The sequence below is a fragment of the Cupressus sempervirens genome, chromosome 9 (genome assembly GCF_028749045.1).
Source record: "Cupressus sempervirens isolate cs-2001-9-10 chromosome 9, ASM2874904v1, whole genome shotgun sequence".
Lineage (NCBI taxonomy): Eukaryota > Viridiplantae > Streptophyta > Pinopsida > Cupressales > Cupressaceae > Cupressus > Cupressus sempervirens.
This window is the reverse complement of record NC_143126.1, coordinates 621,623,040-621,639,713: the sequence shown is the minus strand read 5'-3', so window position 1 is coordinate 621,639,713 and position 16,674 is coordinate 621,623,040. Positions and strand designations below refer to the sequence as shown.

General features: G+C 34.8%; 1 protein-coding gene across 1 annotated transcript in view; it reads left to right on the top strand.

Annotated features, from left to right (window-relative positions):
* LOC149540239 (uncharacterized) overlaps positions 1-15,362 on the top strand; it is a 68,702-nt gene extending 53,340 nt beyond the window's left edge. Inside the window, exons 7-16 of the mRNA XM_089801384.1 lie at positions 2,724-2,803; positions 2,918-2,975; positions 3,126-3,331; positions 3,422-4,051; positions 4,148-4,259; positions 13,702-13,781; positions 13,896-13,953; positions 14,100-14,305; positions 14,395-15,024; positions 15,106-15,362. Of these exons, the coding sequence (XP_089657510.1) occupies positions 2,724-2,803; positions 2,918-2,975; positions 3,126-3,331; positions 3,422-4,051; positions 4,148-4,259; positions 13,702-13,781; positions 13,896-13,953; positions 14,100-14,305; positions 14,395-15,024; positions 15,106-15,228 (2,183 nt within the window). The 3' untranslated portion in view covers positions 15,229-15,362. The remainder of the gene's footprint in view (positions 1-2,723; positions 2,804-2,917; positions 2,976-3,125; positions 3,332-3,421; positions 4,052-4,147; positions 4,260-13,701; positions 13,782-13,895; positions 13,954-14,099; positions 14,306-14,394; positions 15,025-15,105) is intronic.
* Positions 15,363-16,674: the final 1,312 nt, after the last annotated feature.

Here is a 16,674-nt window from a genome sequence, read left to right as displayed (position 1 = left end):
AAGGAATATCATTCAACTATACTCCCATCCACTAATTTTTTAAATTTTATTTTATAATATTCTAACCAAATATTTTTCTATATTTCTATCTAAAGTGGCCTTCAAGTTTTCAAGCAATTAACAAATTTTCAGCATCCAACATCCAACAATTTTTTGATATATGACAATTTTATTTGTGAGTTAACAAACTTTAAGAAAATATTATACTTTCCTCAAATTGTTCTAGAAGAAAATTTGAAAGCAATGAAACATAGAACAATTTCATAGAAAATTTGTTTGTATTGTTAGATTTTTGAAGTTCTTTCGAATTTGAGGATTTCATTTATTTTTCCTTATTGATTCAAGAGCATTAATAGTCATTATTTCAATGTAGAACCAATTGATTTATACAAACAATCTAGAGCATCCAATACTTATTAGACTGTACTATAATCTTCATTTATAATATATTATCATATTTTTCTTGTCTTTTGTATGATCAAAAAGTTGGATTTTGTTTTAGATTACATAACAAAAAAAAATTAGATGGACCCAAAACCCTATTGCAGAGAGATTCTAAAGATAAACATAAACAAAAGTACCCACAAACCAAGGCTACTCTTGTATAGGTAAAATACACCTGGCTGACAACAACAAGACAATGAAAAACAAACAAGGAAACAACCAAAATAAAAAAAGAGACCAAGAAACCTTGAAGCTAAACTCTTTAATGTTCCCATACCTTTGACCTCTAGTTGGTTCATGTTAAGAACATTCTTCTTCAAATCTTAATGTAAATTGATGAGTTTCTTTTAAGATTTAGGAATTTGTTGGTTTAGGTAAACTATATCATCACTCTAAAAAAAGGAAATTGAAGAACTTAATAATGGAGGGTGATTCAATACTATGAACAAGGCTAGTTACTTAGGCTAGATAATGAATTAATATTTAGAAGAGGTTTATATCTAAACTCTAAGTTTTGAATCTACTAGATTCATATGTTGCAAAATATATTTTAACATGTAGCTGCCAATACAAGATTTGATTATGACCATACATAGCCATAGGAAAATCCTATGGAATTATTCAAAAGTAATTTTTGTTAACTCATATGACTTAGTTTATGCTTTTTGGGCAACACTTATGTTGTGTATGTGAGGTTGATGACCATGAAGTACTATAATTTGGGAGTGTTCACAGGAGTAAAATTCCTCCCATCGTAAACTCCCTTCCATCGTGCCTTGCCTCTTCATATATTTTCTTCAAAGAAAACATACATCTTCTTAAAACTTGATAGAATTTGGAATTTTAGCATTACAACTACCAATTGCATTTTCTTGGAAGTTCAAAGCCCATTTAAAAAGAGTATTTTGAAAAAGCATTTAAACTTTCTTAAATTATCTTCATTGACATGGTATTACAACATTCATTTTAGAAGTCATTTTATTTTGTAATATACAAATTGGGAACAAATTATACGTTCAAGTGTTCCTACACTATTTTTTAATCATTATTATGTATTAAGCTTGAATAGACACGAACAAAAGACCTCCGAAATAATCGAAATAAGAAGCTCACAATGTAGCGTTGTGTTCTAGACTCTTGCCTTTCCTACAACATTATTTTACTATATATGTTGATAATTATATTTTATTTTGCTATATTTAAAAAAATAAAATTATTTAGTTATATTGATTCATTCATTAGTAATAAGGAGGTCATCTAATTTATTATTATATGTGTAAAATTTGATTTCATCATGTTACAGCTTTTGAAATATCTAGAATATAAAATTGAAGAAAATATACAAATAATAGATAAAACATTACACTCATTCAATTTGATTGAAATATTTTTTCAATCCCAAGATCAATGATCAACTCATCGTATATATGAAAGATACTGAATGCATTACAAAAGCCTCAATGAATAGAGTTTTTGGACTACATAGGTAAACTTTCTAACTGAAATTATCATTTGTTTTACAAAATAAACTATTATATCTAATGTATCCATACGAAACTTCAGGAATGAGTTCCTGTGATGAACGTTGGAGAAAATTACAATGTTAAAAATCTCCCCCTTAATTTTAACCACTAACACATACAACATGGAAAAAAGAAGTTTTTTAAAGAATTTAGCTGGATTCTTTCCTATCACAATGTATTATGCAATCATTTCCACTTGGACTGCACTTTTCTAGGCTTCTAACTTCTTCAATTCTTTCACGAGATTCCTTCGATATAGAAGTTTGCAATCTATACTGCTGATATTCAGTGTTTTTGTATTCAATCATGTAAAAGTTTATTGTAGGACCTGAACAGCGGCCAACGGAATTGCAATTTATTAATTATTTATAAACAGTAAAGCAACAATTTTGTAATTATAATTTAATTTTTTAATAGTAGAATAATGTCTATTCTGTCGGCTGAGTAGACACTTCCCTGTGCATTGCTGCTGTTCAGGGGAAGCGTCTACCCAGCCGATGGAATAGACATTATTCTACTATTAAAAATTAAATTAAAATTACGAAACAGTTGCTTTAGTATCGGTGGAGCTGGAATTGGGTGGGAAAGCAGTGGATTTGAAGCTGGAGTTTAAAAAACATGCAAGCAGCGTCAATCTTCATTTATATCATCCAAAATGTTTTTCCATAAAAATTTATAATGAATATAAACTACAGCAGTGATGCATAGCACAACTTCCTGCTAACTTTGGCTTTACTAATACTTGTTTTCTGGTAGCGTGGGAGATTTCGGAAGCCATTTCTCTCGTGCCAAGGTATCATGTGTCCTCTATGCAAGGACAAAGACGCATATGCCAGGTTAAACCCCATCGCTAATTTACTTGCTATAACTGATTCGTTCCATTGGTCCTTCTCACGCATATATGAATATACCTATGTGTTATTATTGTTAATTATACTTATCGGTTGCAGGAGGTTGAAGCTTTTGTAAGCTTTCCGAGAGCAGGATTACATGGAGAACCAGCCCTGGGTAAGACTACATGTAATTGCCAAGACTTTCTACCATCATGAATTGGCGAATTTTGCTGCGAGAGTATGCCCATGCAATTTTGTGAAGGTGATGCATTGGACAGACAAAAACATGCCCTGCGTTATTGAAAGTGGATTTTTCCGATCGCAGGATTATATGGATTATATGGAGAACCAGGCCTGGGTAAGACTACAATTGCCAAGGCTTTCTGCAATCATGAATTGGGGAATTTTGCTGGGAAAGTATGCCTTTTGCAATTTTGTGAAGGTAACGCATTGGACAGACAAAAACATGCCCTGCGTTTTCTCACTCAAAATTCTACGCGGGAACTCGAATCGGTAGCAAGCATTGACGATGTAAGTAATTTCGTGTATTGTCCTTTTGTTTAAGGGATGTTTCTACGTCGTAAAGGAACTATTGCACAGTGTAAGTCATATATTTTACAGGCACGATATATGTTCCGAACATTAGTGAAGGGAGAAAGGGTATTGTTGGTTCTGGACAGTATCACGGAAGATAACATAGACGAAGTGAGACACTATCTTCAGGCAGAATATGGAAACAACAGCTGCATCCTTTTGATTGCACAAAGCGTAGATGTTCTAAAGACTTTCAACATTGAATCATGGTCGAGCATGCATGTTCCAAGGCTTGAAGAGGAGGAGGCTCTGGCCATATTGTTGGGGAACATATATGTAGAGGAGTCCGCATTAGGAGCAGAAAACAGAGGTTATGCTTTGAAGTGTGCAAACGTATGTTCATTCATGGAGGGCAGAGATTCAGCTCCAACATTTCATCCGTTAGCTTTGAAATTTTTTGGTCGACACTTGTTCCTTAAACACGGCTCCGATTTGTCAAAATGGGTTGCTGATGTAGAGGGCTGCACGAACGCTGCCGGTGATGGTTTGGAAGGCTTTTTTGATGTGTTGGAAAATGCTCTTGATAATATGGATCCCAGATACCGCAGGATATTCGTGTTTCTCACTATATATATTTCCCAGAGTAAGCCTTCGGACGATGTTGTTAGATGGGCAGCATCAAATTGCAATGAAGAGATCGCGTATATCAAGAAAGCAGTGCGTTTGAATTTCTAAGCTTTTCTTCGAGTTGGTATTAGGTTTCAATAAATTGGCAGGCCTTTCAATGCTTTTATTTTTCGATTGTCGTTTCAGGTGAGGGATCTATGCGACGATGGTTTTATTGAAGAAATCGAATCTCAAATTTGCATAACTGACCTCATCAGGAAGTTAGTTCAAAGGAAAATCAAGAAATACTATGAAGCGGGTAAGATTTAGTACTAGTTATAATGTTTTACTAAAACAATAATTCAGCATACTTTTGAAAAATAAATTTGAAATATGTCTTTGTAGCTACTAGTTTCTTCTCACGTTTATTTTTATAATAAATAAGAATACAACTAGCACTTAGTTGAAGGAGGTGCAATGCACATGTTGATAGGAACAGTAAGTATTTGTTTACATAAGATGCTTGTGGTGTGTATTAAACTGCAATTATTCTACAATTGAGAATATTGTAGACATATTATGGTATTTTTTGTTAGTCATTTAATAGAAAATAAACATAAATGTATTTGAGAAAAATAAAAACAATAAAGACAAAGATATTGGAATTGACAAGTGATTTGCCTACAATATAACTATTTTTAAAGCAAAATAGTTCACGTATTTGTATACAATCCATTTTTTAAGTTTAATATGATGAATGTATTAAACATTACGTCTTTTCTTGCACCTTCACATTGATTATGTCAACATAAAAGATTAGTTGGTTTTTTTGTTAGCAAGAAAAAATATTTTAACACATCAAAGAATACTATATATATATATATATATATATATATATATATATATATATGAAATGTAGTTATAAGAGACTTTCACAAAAGTGTATTTTTTATAAGATTTTAAGAATAATTAGGAGTTTGTTTTAGTGGTTGTATCCAAATGTTTCATTAGTGACAAGAAAATCCTACAATAATGAGCACATTATGCCATATTGAGAACTGATGAATTACTGAACCATAGTTTTAATGCACAACACATCTTTTTCAAACCCTAATTCTTCCCAAGGGCCCCAAACAACATCTAGACATTATTTTGTTGTGAAAATTCATACAAAAATCATTTTAATCACAAACAACCATTAAAATGAAAAAATCATTAATTAAACCATTAAATTATGAAAATCATCAATTTAAACATAAACACGTAATTGCAATAAATTACCTATAAAATGCATGTAACCACAAGAACAATTGTTATGGAGTCTTGAGATAGATTCAAGACATTGAACAATGCCAATAGTAGTACTTAGGGTGTAATGTGAGTCTCATTAATAGATAAATTGCACTCAACTAAGCATGATGAGGCTAGGCTTAGAGGGATTGTCCAATGTGTCATCTCTAAGGCATGCTTAGACCTATTGAGATAGGTGGAGTCGATGCCTTGTTTCTTTGATACTCACATGTCAAGTGTACCTACTCGTGCATATACAGTAGCCAAAGCACATAAATGAATGATTGTAGCTATTGAAATGGAGTTTTGATAGCATAATAATTTTTATGTATTTGAACATTATGATGATACCCCTTTCATATATACTCATTATATACAATATAACAATAATAATATCATGTAATGAATTTCATGAAATAGTCATGGGGTCTTCATTAAAGGGGCAATAAAATACCACATGCATCCTAAATGGGAAAAAGGGGGTAATACATTGCCTAAATAAGGGGAGGGGGTTTTGGGAGGAGAGGGGTGGGTGTTTATATGGGAAAATAGGTGTGCAAGTTTTTGGGCGAGTATTGGAGGAGGCTAACAAAATGTGAGTTTGGGACAAAATCTCTTGGAAATTAGAGGGTTCTTTAGTATGCCATGTATGCACATACTATGATTTAGGTTCACTAAGTGAAGCCCCCATGAAAATAAAGAGAAATGATCATCATTAACCTCATAATTATCCACTTCAATGTAACATATATATTTTACTACATTGATTAGAATTTAATATTATATATAATTCTGTAAGACTTTGCCTAAGGAAAATAATGAAAATGTCAAGACCTAGAAGCTCCGCTAATAGCACAAGAGAGATAAAATGTAATAACCCCCAACTAGTTATAACTTCAACAAATACCAAATTCTTTACTAATTCAATTGTTTGACATTTTGTAAATCTTAATGTAAATTGAGGAGTTTTCTCTACCTTTCTTTTAAGATTTGGGAATTTATTGCTTTAGGTGAACCATATCCTCACTCTAGAAAAAGGAAATTGAAGAACTTAATAATGGAGGGTGATTTAATACTATGAACAAGGCTAGTTACTTAGGCTAGACTTATACAATGCAAAATATATCTTAACATTTAGCTGCAAATTATTTGGCCCAAAAAAGATGTTAACACAAGATTTTATTATGACCATACATAGCCATAGGGAAATCCTATGGAATTATTCAAAAGCAATTTTTATTAACTCATTTGACTTAGTTTATGCCTTTTGCACAATACTGATGTTGTGTATGTGAGGTTGATGACCATGAAGTACTATAATTTGGGAGTGTTCATAGGAGTAAAATTCCTCCCATTGTAAATTCCCTTCTATCATGCCTTGCCTCTTCATTTATTTTCTTCAAAGAAAACATATAAGATCTTCTTAAAACTTGCTAGAATTTGAAATTTTGGCATTACAACTACCAATTGCATTTTCTTGGAAGCTCAAACCCCATTTCAAAAAAATCATTTTGAAAAAGCATTTAAACTTTCTTAAATTATCTTCATTGACATGGTATTAGAACATTTATTTTAGAAGGCATTTTATTTTATAATATAGAAATTGGGAACAAATTATACGTTCAAGTGCTCCTAAACTATTTTTCTAATCATTATTATGTATTAAGCTTGAATAGACTAGAACAAAAGACCTCCGAAGTAAGAGGCTCATAACGTAGCATTGTGTTCTAGACTCTTGCCTCTCCTACAACATTATTTTACTATTTATGTTGATAATTATATTTAATTTTTTTATGTTTAAAAAAAAAATTATTTAGTTATATTGATTCATTCATCAGTAATAAGGAGGTCATCTAATTTATTATTATATGTGTAAAATTTGATGTCATCATGTTATAGCTTTTGAAATATCTAGAATATAAAATTGAAGAAAATATGCAAATAATAGATAAAACATTACACTCATTCAATTTGATTGAAATAATTTTTCAATCACAAGATCAATGATCAACTCATCATATATATGAAAGATACTGAATGCATTACAAAAGCCTCAATGAATAGAGTTCTTAGACTACATAGGTAAACCTTCTAACTGAAATTATCATTTGTTTTACAAAATAAACTATTATATCTAATGTATCCATATGAAACTTTAGGAATGATTTCCTGTGATGAACGTTGGAGAAAATTACAATGTCAACAACCTCCCCCTTAATTTTAACCACTAACACATACAACACGAAAAAGAGAGAGAAGTTTTTCAAAGAATTTAGCTCGATTCTTTCATATCACAATGTATTATGCAATCATTTCCACTTGGACTGCACTTTTCTCGGCTTCTAACTTCTTCAATTCTTTCACAAGATTCCTTCAATATAGAAGTTTACAATCTATACTATTGATATTCAATGTTTTTTTATTCAGTCATGTAAAAGTTTATTGTAGAACCTGAACAACTATTCAGCCAAAAAAATTGCAATTTATTAATTATTTATAAACACTAAAGCAACTATTTTATAATTTTAATTTAATTTTTTAATAGTCGAATAATGTTTATTCCATCGGCTGGGTAGACACTTCCCTGTGCATTGCTGCTGTTCAAGGGAAGTGGCTACCCAGCCGACGGAATAGACATTATTCTACTATTAAAAATTAAATTAAAATTATGAAATAGTTGCTTTAGTATCGGTGGAGCCGGAGTTGGGTGGGAAAGCGGTGGATTTGAAGCTGGAGTTTAAAAAACATGCAAGCAACGTCAATCTGTTAATTATTGTTAGTTGGACAACTGTTATTTCTGACCTGAAAATAGTAGTAGTATTTATGGGTAGCTTGGACAGCTGTTTGTCCTTATCTATGTATAGCAACATTAGTTATGGGTAGTTTGGATAGCTATTTGTCCACTTGCCAAGAATTAGTAAATGGTTATTGCAAGGATAATTATTTACTAATTTTAGTGATTCCCTTTTGGACACCTTGCAACCAATTCTATTGTTGGCTGTCAAGTTGTCTTAATCTCAACCCTCAATTGTAAATCAATCTTGGCCATTGGTTTACCAATAGGAGTAGATAAAAGGAGGTCAGGGGGGCATTTGGAGAATATGAAGTTTTGGAGAAATGTTTGTAGTGTTAGCAAATAGTCTTGCAGTGTTAGCAAGGGTGTAGTGTTAGCGTGGGGATAGCAGTGGAGAATATCAGCAGGAGAATTTAGAAGGTTGTCGGAGTTCTACTAGTGAGAGGCAAGGAATTTTGTATCTCTTGATTTGCTAAAGTTTAATATAATTCTTCATCTGTAGAACTGGTTTTCCCTTAGGGGTTTTTTCAGGGACAATTTGTCCGAAAATATTGTGTTCATTGTGTTGCGCATTTCTTTCCGTATTTTATAAGTGAAGTTGCAGTTGTGTTATTTTTTGATATTAGCTGGGAATTTATTTTCAGCAGTTTAATAATAGTTTACGATAGGAGATTAATAATCAATGACTGCAATAGTTAATTTTTCACATGGTATCAGAGCATTGTAAAGGGTAGAAGAGTTTTTCCCTAGGAATTTTTTTTTGATCTCTTTAGATTTATTATTGCTTTAAACCCTTGAGATGGCTTCTACTGGTTTGAGAGATCTGGATAGATTGGATGGTGCCTCAAATTTTGGTGTCTGGAAGGCCATAATTTCTTTATTGTTGGAAGAGAATGGTATCAAGGATTATGCTACCAGTGTTGTACCTGTACCAACAGATGCAACACAGCTTGCAGCATATAGAAAGGACGATGCCAAGGCAAGGAGGATAATCCTTGATGGTGTCAAGGATCATATTGTTCCACATATCTTGGAGCTAGATATAGCGAAGAAGATGTGGGACGCCATTTTGAATCTGTACCAGAATGCTACCACCAACAGGAAGTTGATTCTTAGAGAGAAGCTAAAGAATACCCGAATGAATTAGGGAGAAGATGTCACAAGTTACCTCACCAGGCTCAGACTTGTCAAGGATGAGTTAGCAGCTGTTGGAGATAGCCCCAGTGATGACGAGCTAGTGAGAATAGCCCTAAATGGGTTTACTAAACAATGGAGTGTCTTTGTTCAAGTTGTTAGTGGACGAGAGACTTTACCAAGTTGGGATCGACTATGGACTGATTTCACTCAGGAGGAGTTTAGACTAAGTCTTGTCAATGGGGCCAACAAGAGTTAGAAAAATGAGGTGGAACAAGAGAACGTTGCCCTAGCGGGTAAAGGGAAAGCAAAGAAGGGATCTAGCAAAGGATCAAATTCACAAAGTGAGAAGAAGAAGAAGGACCTTTCTAAGGTCAAGTGCTTTAGATGTCACGAGTTTGGCCACTATGTCAGTGATTGCCCAGAGAGGAAGAAGGATAAGAAGCAGGTGGTAGCTTCAGCAAGTGTGGAAGAACTCTCCAGTAGAATGGAAGGTGAGTTTGCACTCATAGCTTGTATGGTTAGCTCAACCTCACAATGTGTTTGGTATATAGATAGTGGGGCATCATTTCATATGAAAGGAGTTAGAGAGTACTTCTCCAGTTACAAGGAGGAGGACACCAACATCCAAATTTCTATGTGAAACTTGTCCAAACTCAACCTTGTTGGGAAAGGGACTGTTTAGTTTTAGAGGGAGAATGGAAAGATAATTCCACTTCATGATGTGTTATATGTGCCAGGCTTAGGTATGAATTTGATTTCTATATCTATTCTTCAAGATAGGGGGTATAATGTACTCTTTAGAGGGACAAATGTGTTGATTAAGCACAAGGATTGGAAATCACCCATAACTATTGGAGTTAGGAGTGGTCGTCTTTATAGATTGCAGTTTGATACTCCTAAGGCACTTATGAGGAACAGTAATCCTAGAGATCTTGGAGAGCTATGGCATAGGAGGATGGGCCATATTCATCATGGAGCACTTAGATTGCTTCGTGAGACAGTGATAGGTGTTCCAGAGGTGAGCACAGAGCATGACGATGTATGTAAGGGATGTGTGTTAGGAAAGTTTGCGAAAGCATCTTTTCCAAGGAGTGACACTAGATCTAAGGGTGTTCTTGATCTAGTACATTCAGATGTTTGTGGATCGATGTCAATGAAATCTCTCAGAGGATATGAGTACTATGTTACTTTTATTGATGATTTCTCTAGAAAGACCTGGATATACTTCTTGAAGACTAAGGGTGAGGTTTTTAGTCGATTCCAAGAGTTCAAGGCTCTTGTGGAGAACTCGACAGGAAAGAAGATAAAGGTTCTTCGGTCAGACAATGGAGGTGAGTACAAAGGAAATGTCTTCTAGGAGTTCTGCACTAGAGAAGGAATCAAGAGAGAATGGACTATTCCTTACAATCCATAGCAAAATGGAGTTGCTGAGAGGAAGAACCGTTCTATATTGGAGGCAGCAAGAGCTATGTTACATGACCAGGACATGCCCCGTTACTTATGGGTAGAGGCGTGTAATACAACAGTCTACATTCAGAATAGAGTTCCATACAAGGTGCTAGAGAAGATGACACCAGAGGAGGCTTTCACAGGGAAGAAGCCAGATGTTAGTCACTTCAGGATATTCGAGAGTTTGGCATATTGCCATATTATTGGAGATACACGTACAAAGTTAGATCAGACTGCAGAGAGGGGGTACTTTGTTGGGTACAGTGAGACCTCAAAGGCATACAAGATTTTCATTCCAAGGACAAAGAATTATTGTCAGACAGGATGTCAAGTTCATAGGGGACAAGGCATACAGGAGATCCAGATATTTGCCAGCAGATGATCAGAGTGAGCAGCCAATAGAAGCTCCAAGACCAAGTCAAGAGCAACAAAGCTCAAGTACAGTTACTAGTACGAGTGTAGACTCAGTTAGTGAAGATTCATAGAGTATGGAGCAACAAGTGCAACAGGAAATGCATCTAGAAGACTTCGAGGTTGAAATTTCATCCTCTACACTTGGCAGTGGGAACCATGTGGTTCTAGATACACAAAGGGATACTTAGGAGTTTGTGGGAGCTCCTAGGAAGAGCACTAGATAGCGAAGACAACCAGCCAAGTTCAATGACTATGTGGCATTAGTTAGCCAGTTGGTAGATAGTGAGCCTTCTTGCTATCAGGAAGCTACAGAACATCAGGTATGGCGAGATGCTATGTTTGAGAAATATTTTTCAATAACGCAAAAGGATGTGTGGGAGGTAGTACCTAGACCAACAGATAGGGTTATAGTTGGATCATGTTGGATCTATAAGATAAAGCACGATGCAGATGGTAGCATCGAGAAATACAAGGCGAGGTTAGTGGCAAAGGGGTTCTCTTAGAAGGAGAGAATAGACTATGAGGAGACATTTGCTCTTGTTGCCAGGTATACTTCTATACGAGCTGTAATCTCACTTGCAGCACAGATGGGATGGCAGATCCATCAAATGGATGTCAAGATAGCATTCCTTAATGGTGAGTTGAAGGAGGAGGTATATATAGAACAATTAGAAGGCTTTGTAGCACACAACAAAGAGACCCACGTGTGCAAATTGAAGAAAGCATTGTACGGACTCAAGCAGGCTCCTAGAGAGTGGTATGAGCGCATTGATACATACTTGCAGAAAATGGGCTTTGTGAAGAGTGAAGTAGATGCTAACCTCTACTACTTGATGGTTGGGGGTGAAATTCTCATTCTTGTTCTTCATGTGGATGACTTATTCCTTACAGGTTCACTAGGGCTCATAGTGGATTGCAAGAGGAACCTTGCAGAAGAGTTCGAGATGAAGGATTTAGGACTTATGCACTACTTTCTAGGCATGGAAGTGTGGTAGATAGATGGGGAGATTTTCCTTGGTCAAGGGAAATATTGCATTGAAATCTTGAAGAAATTCGGGATGGAGGATTGCAAAGCCATGTCTACACCCATGATTACGAATTGGAGGAAGGTAGATACATCTAAGGAGAAGGATGTAGATCCCACTTTATATAGACAGTTGATTGGTTCGCTTATGTATTTGGTCAACACTACGCCAGATATAGCATTTGTAGTTAACTCTCTTAGTCAGTTCATGGTTGAACCAAAGAGAATGCATTGGATAGCGGTTAAGCATGTGCTATGTTACTTGCGTGGTACAGTCGAGTATGGGATCAGATATGTTTGAGGTGAAGGTATCAGGTTGATAGGCTATACTGACGTAGATTGGGCAGGAAGTGCAATAGACAAAAAGAGCACTTCAGGGTGTTGTTTTAGCTTGGGATCAGGAGTTGTATCTTGGTTCAGTAGGAAGCAGAAGTCTATGGCTCTAAGTTCAGCAGAAGCAGAATACAAAGTAGCTAGCATGGCGACATGTGAAGCTATATGGCATTCGAAAGTTGTTAGGAGCCTTATTTGGTCAGAAGGTTGAGACTACTGTGATACATTGTGACAATCAGAGTTGCATCAAGTTGTCTGAGAATCCAGTGTTTCATGATAGGTCTAAACATATAGATATCAGCTATCACTTCATCAAAGATTGTGTACAAAGGGGAGTTGTTCAGCTACAGTAAATACCTACAGAGGAGCAGGTAGCAGACATTCTGACTAAGGCATTGGGGAAGGCAAAATTTATCTTCTTCAGAGATAAGTTAGGTGTCTTGCAGAACAGCTTCCTCACTAAGAGGGAGTGTTAATTATTGTTAGTTGGACAACTATTATTTCTGACCCAGAAATAGTAGTAGTATTTATGGGTAGCTTGGACAACTGTTCGTCCTTATCTATGTAAAGCAGCATTAGTTATGGGTGGTTTGGATAGCTGTTTGTCCACTTGCCAAGAATTAGTAAATGGTTATTGCAAGGATAATTATTTACTAATTTTAGTGATTCCCTTTTGGACACCTTGCAACCAATTCTATTGTTGGCTGTCGAGTTATTTTAATCTCAACCATCGATTGTAAATCAATCTCGGTCGTTTGTTTACCAACAGGAGTAGTATAAAAGGAGGTCAGGGGGGCATTTGGAGAATATGAAGTTTTGGAGAAACGTTTGCAGTTTTAGCAAACAGTCTTGCAGTGTTAGCAAGGGCACAGTGTTAGCGTGGGGATAGCAGTGGAGAATATCAGTGGGAGAAACTAGAAGGTTGTCGGAGTTCTGCCAGTGAGAGGCAAAGAATTTTGTATCTCTTGATTTGCTGAAGTTTAATATAATTCCTCATCTGTAGAACTGATTTTTTCAGGGACAATTTGTTCGAAAATATTGTGTTCATTGTGTTGCGCATTTCTTTCCATATTTTATAAGTGAAGTTGCAGTTGTGTTATTTTTCGATATTAGTTGAGAATTTATTTTCAGCAGTTTAATAATCATTTACGATAAGAAATTAATAATCAGTGACTACAATAGTTGATTTTTCACACAATCTTCATTTATATCATCCAAAATGTTTTTCCATAATAACTTATAATGAATATAAACTACAGCAGTGATGCATAGCACAACTTCCTGTTAACTTTGGCTTTACTAATACTTGTTTTCTGGTAGCGTGGGAGATTTCGGAAGCCATATCTCTCGTACCAAGGTATCATGTCTCCTCTATGCAAGGACAAAGACGCATATGCCAGGTTAAACCCCATCGCTAATTTACTTGCTATAACTGATTGGTTCCATTGTTCATTCTCATGCATATATGGATATACCTATGTGTTATTATTATTAATTATACGTATCGGTTGCAGGAGGTCGCAGCTTTTGTAAACTTTCCGAGTGTAGGATTACATGGAGAACCAGCCCTGGGTAAGACTACAATTGCCAAGGCTTTCTACAATCATGAATTGGAGAATTTTGCTGGGAAAGTATGCCCATGCAATTTTGTGAAGGTAATGCATTGGACAGACAAAAACATGCATTGCGTTATTGAAAGTGGATTTTTCCGATCGCAGGATTATATGGATTATATGGAGAATCAGGCCTGGGTAAGACTACAATTGCCAAAGTTTTCTGCAATCATGAATTAAAGAATTTTGCCGGGAAAGTATGCCTTTTGCAATTTTGTGAAGGTAACGCATTGGACAGACAAAAACATGCCCTGCGTTTTCTCACTCAATTCTCTACGCGGGAATTCGAATCGGTAATAAGCATTAACGATGTAAGTAATTTCGTGTATTTTCTTTTTGTTTGGGCGATGTTTCTACGTCGTAAAGGAACTATTGCACAGTGTAGTCATATATTTTACAGGCACGATATATGTTCCGTACATTTGTGAAGGGAGAAAGGGTATTGTTGGTTCTGGACAGTATCACGGAAGATAACATAAACGAAGTCAGACACTATCTTCAGGCAGAGTATGGAAACAACAGCTGCATCCTTTTGATTGCACAAAGCGTAGATGTTCTAAAGACTTTCAACATTGAATCATGGTCAAGCATGTATGTTCCAAGGCTTGAAGAGGAAGAGGCTCTAGCCATATTGTTGGGGAACATATATGTAGAGGAGTCCGCATTAGGAGCAGAAAACAGAGGTTATGCTTTGGAGTGTGCAAACATATGTTCATTCATGGATGGCAGCGATTCAGCTCCAACATTTCATCCGTTAGCTTTGAAATTTTTTGGTCGACACTTGTTCCGTAAACACGGCTCCGATTTGTCAAAGTGGGTTGCTGATGTATTGGGCTGCATGAACGGTCTCAGTGATAGTTTGGACGGCTTTTTTGATGTCTTGGAAAATGCTTTTGATAATATGGATCCTAGATACCGCAGGATATTCGTGTTTCTCGCTATATATATGCCGCAGAGTAAGCCTTCGGACGATGTTGTTAGATGGGTAGCAACAAATTGCAATGAAGAGATCGCGTATATCAAGAAAGCAGTGAGTTTGAATTTCTAAGCTTTTCTTCGAGTTGTTATTAGGTTTTCGTTTTGATAAATTATTTTTCGATTGTCGTTTCAGGTGAGGGATCTATGCGACGATGGTTTTATTGAAGAAATCGAACCTCAAATTTGCATAACTGACTTCATCAAGAAGTTAGTTCAATGGAAAATGAAGAAACACAATGAAGCGGTTAAGATTTAGTACTAGTTTTAGTGTTTTACTAAAACAATAATTCAGCATACTTTTTAATTTTTTTTTGGATAATATGTCTTTGTAGCTACTAGTTTCTTCTCTTATTTATTTTTATAATAAATAAGAATAATACTAGCACTTAATTGAAGGAGGTGCAATGTGCATGTTGATAGGAACAATAAGTATTTGTTTACTTAAGATGCTTGTGGTGTGTATTAAATTGCAATTATTCTACAATTGAGAATATTGTAGACATATTATGGTATTTTTTTGTTAGTCATTTAATAGAAAATAAACATAAATGTATTAGAGAAAAATAAAAACAATAAAAACAAAGATATTAGAATTGACAGGTGATTTGCCTACAATATAACCATTTTTTAAGCAAAATAGTTCATGTATTTGCATACAATCCTATTTTTAAGTTTAATATGATGAATGTATTAAACATTACATCTTTTCTTGCACCTTCACATTGATTATGTGACCATAAAAGATTAGTTGTTTTCTTTTTCAGCAAGAAAAAATATTTTAACGCATCAAAGAATACCATATATATATATATATGAAATGTAGTTATAAGAGACTTTCACAAAAGTTTATTTTTGATAAGATTTTGAGAATAATTAGGAGTTTTGTTTGGTGGTTGTGTCCAAATGTTTCATTAGTGACAAGAAAACCCTACAATAATGAGCACAATTATGCCATATTAAGCACTAATGAATTACTAAACCATAGTTTTAATGCACAACACATCCTTTTCAAACCCTAATTCTTCCCAAGGGCCACAAACAACATCTAGACATTATTTTATTGTGAAAAATCATACAAAAATCATTTTAATCACAAACAACCATTAAAATGAAAAAATCATTAATTAAACCATTAGATTATGAAAATCATCAATTTAAACATAAAGTCATAATTGTAACAAATTACCTATGAAATACATATAACCACGAACACTTGTTATGGAGTCTTGAGGTAGATTCATGACATTGAACAATACCAATAGTAGTACCTAGGGTGTAATGTGAGTCTCGTTAATAGATAAATTGCACTCAACTAAGCATGATGAGGCTAGGCTTAGAGGGATTATCCAATGTGTCATCTCTAGGGCATGCTTAGACCTATTGAGATAGGTGGAGTCGATGCCTTGTTTCTTTGACACTCTCATGTCAAGTGTACCTACTCATGCATATACAGTAGCCAAAGCACATATGTATATGAATGATTGGAGCTATTGAAATGGAGTTTTGATAACATAATAATTTTTATGTATTTGAACATTATAATGATACCCCTTTCATATATGCTCATTATATACAATGTAACAATAGTAATATCATGTAATAAATTTCATGAAATAGCCATGGGGTCTTCACTAGAGGGGTAGTAAAATAGCACATGCATCCTAAATGGGAAAAAAGGGGTAATACATTGCTTGTATAGTTG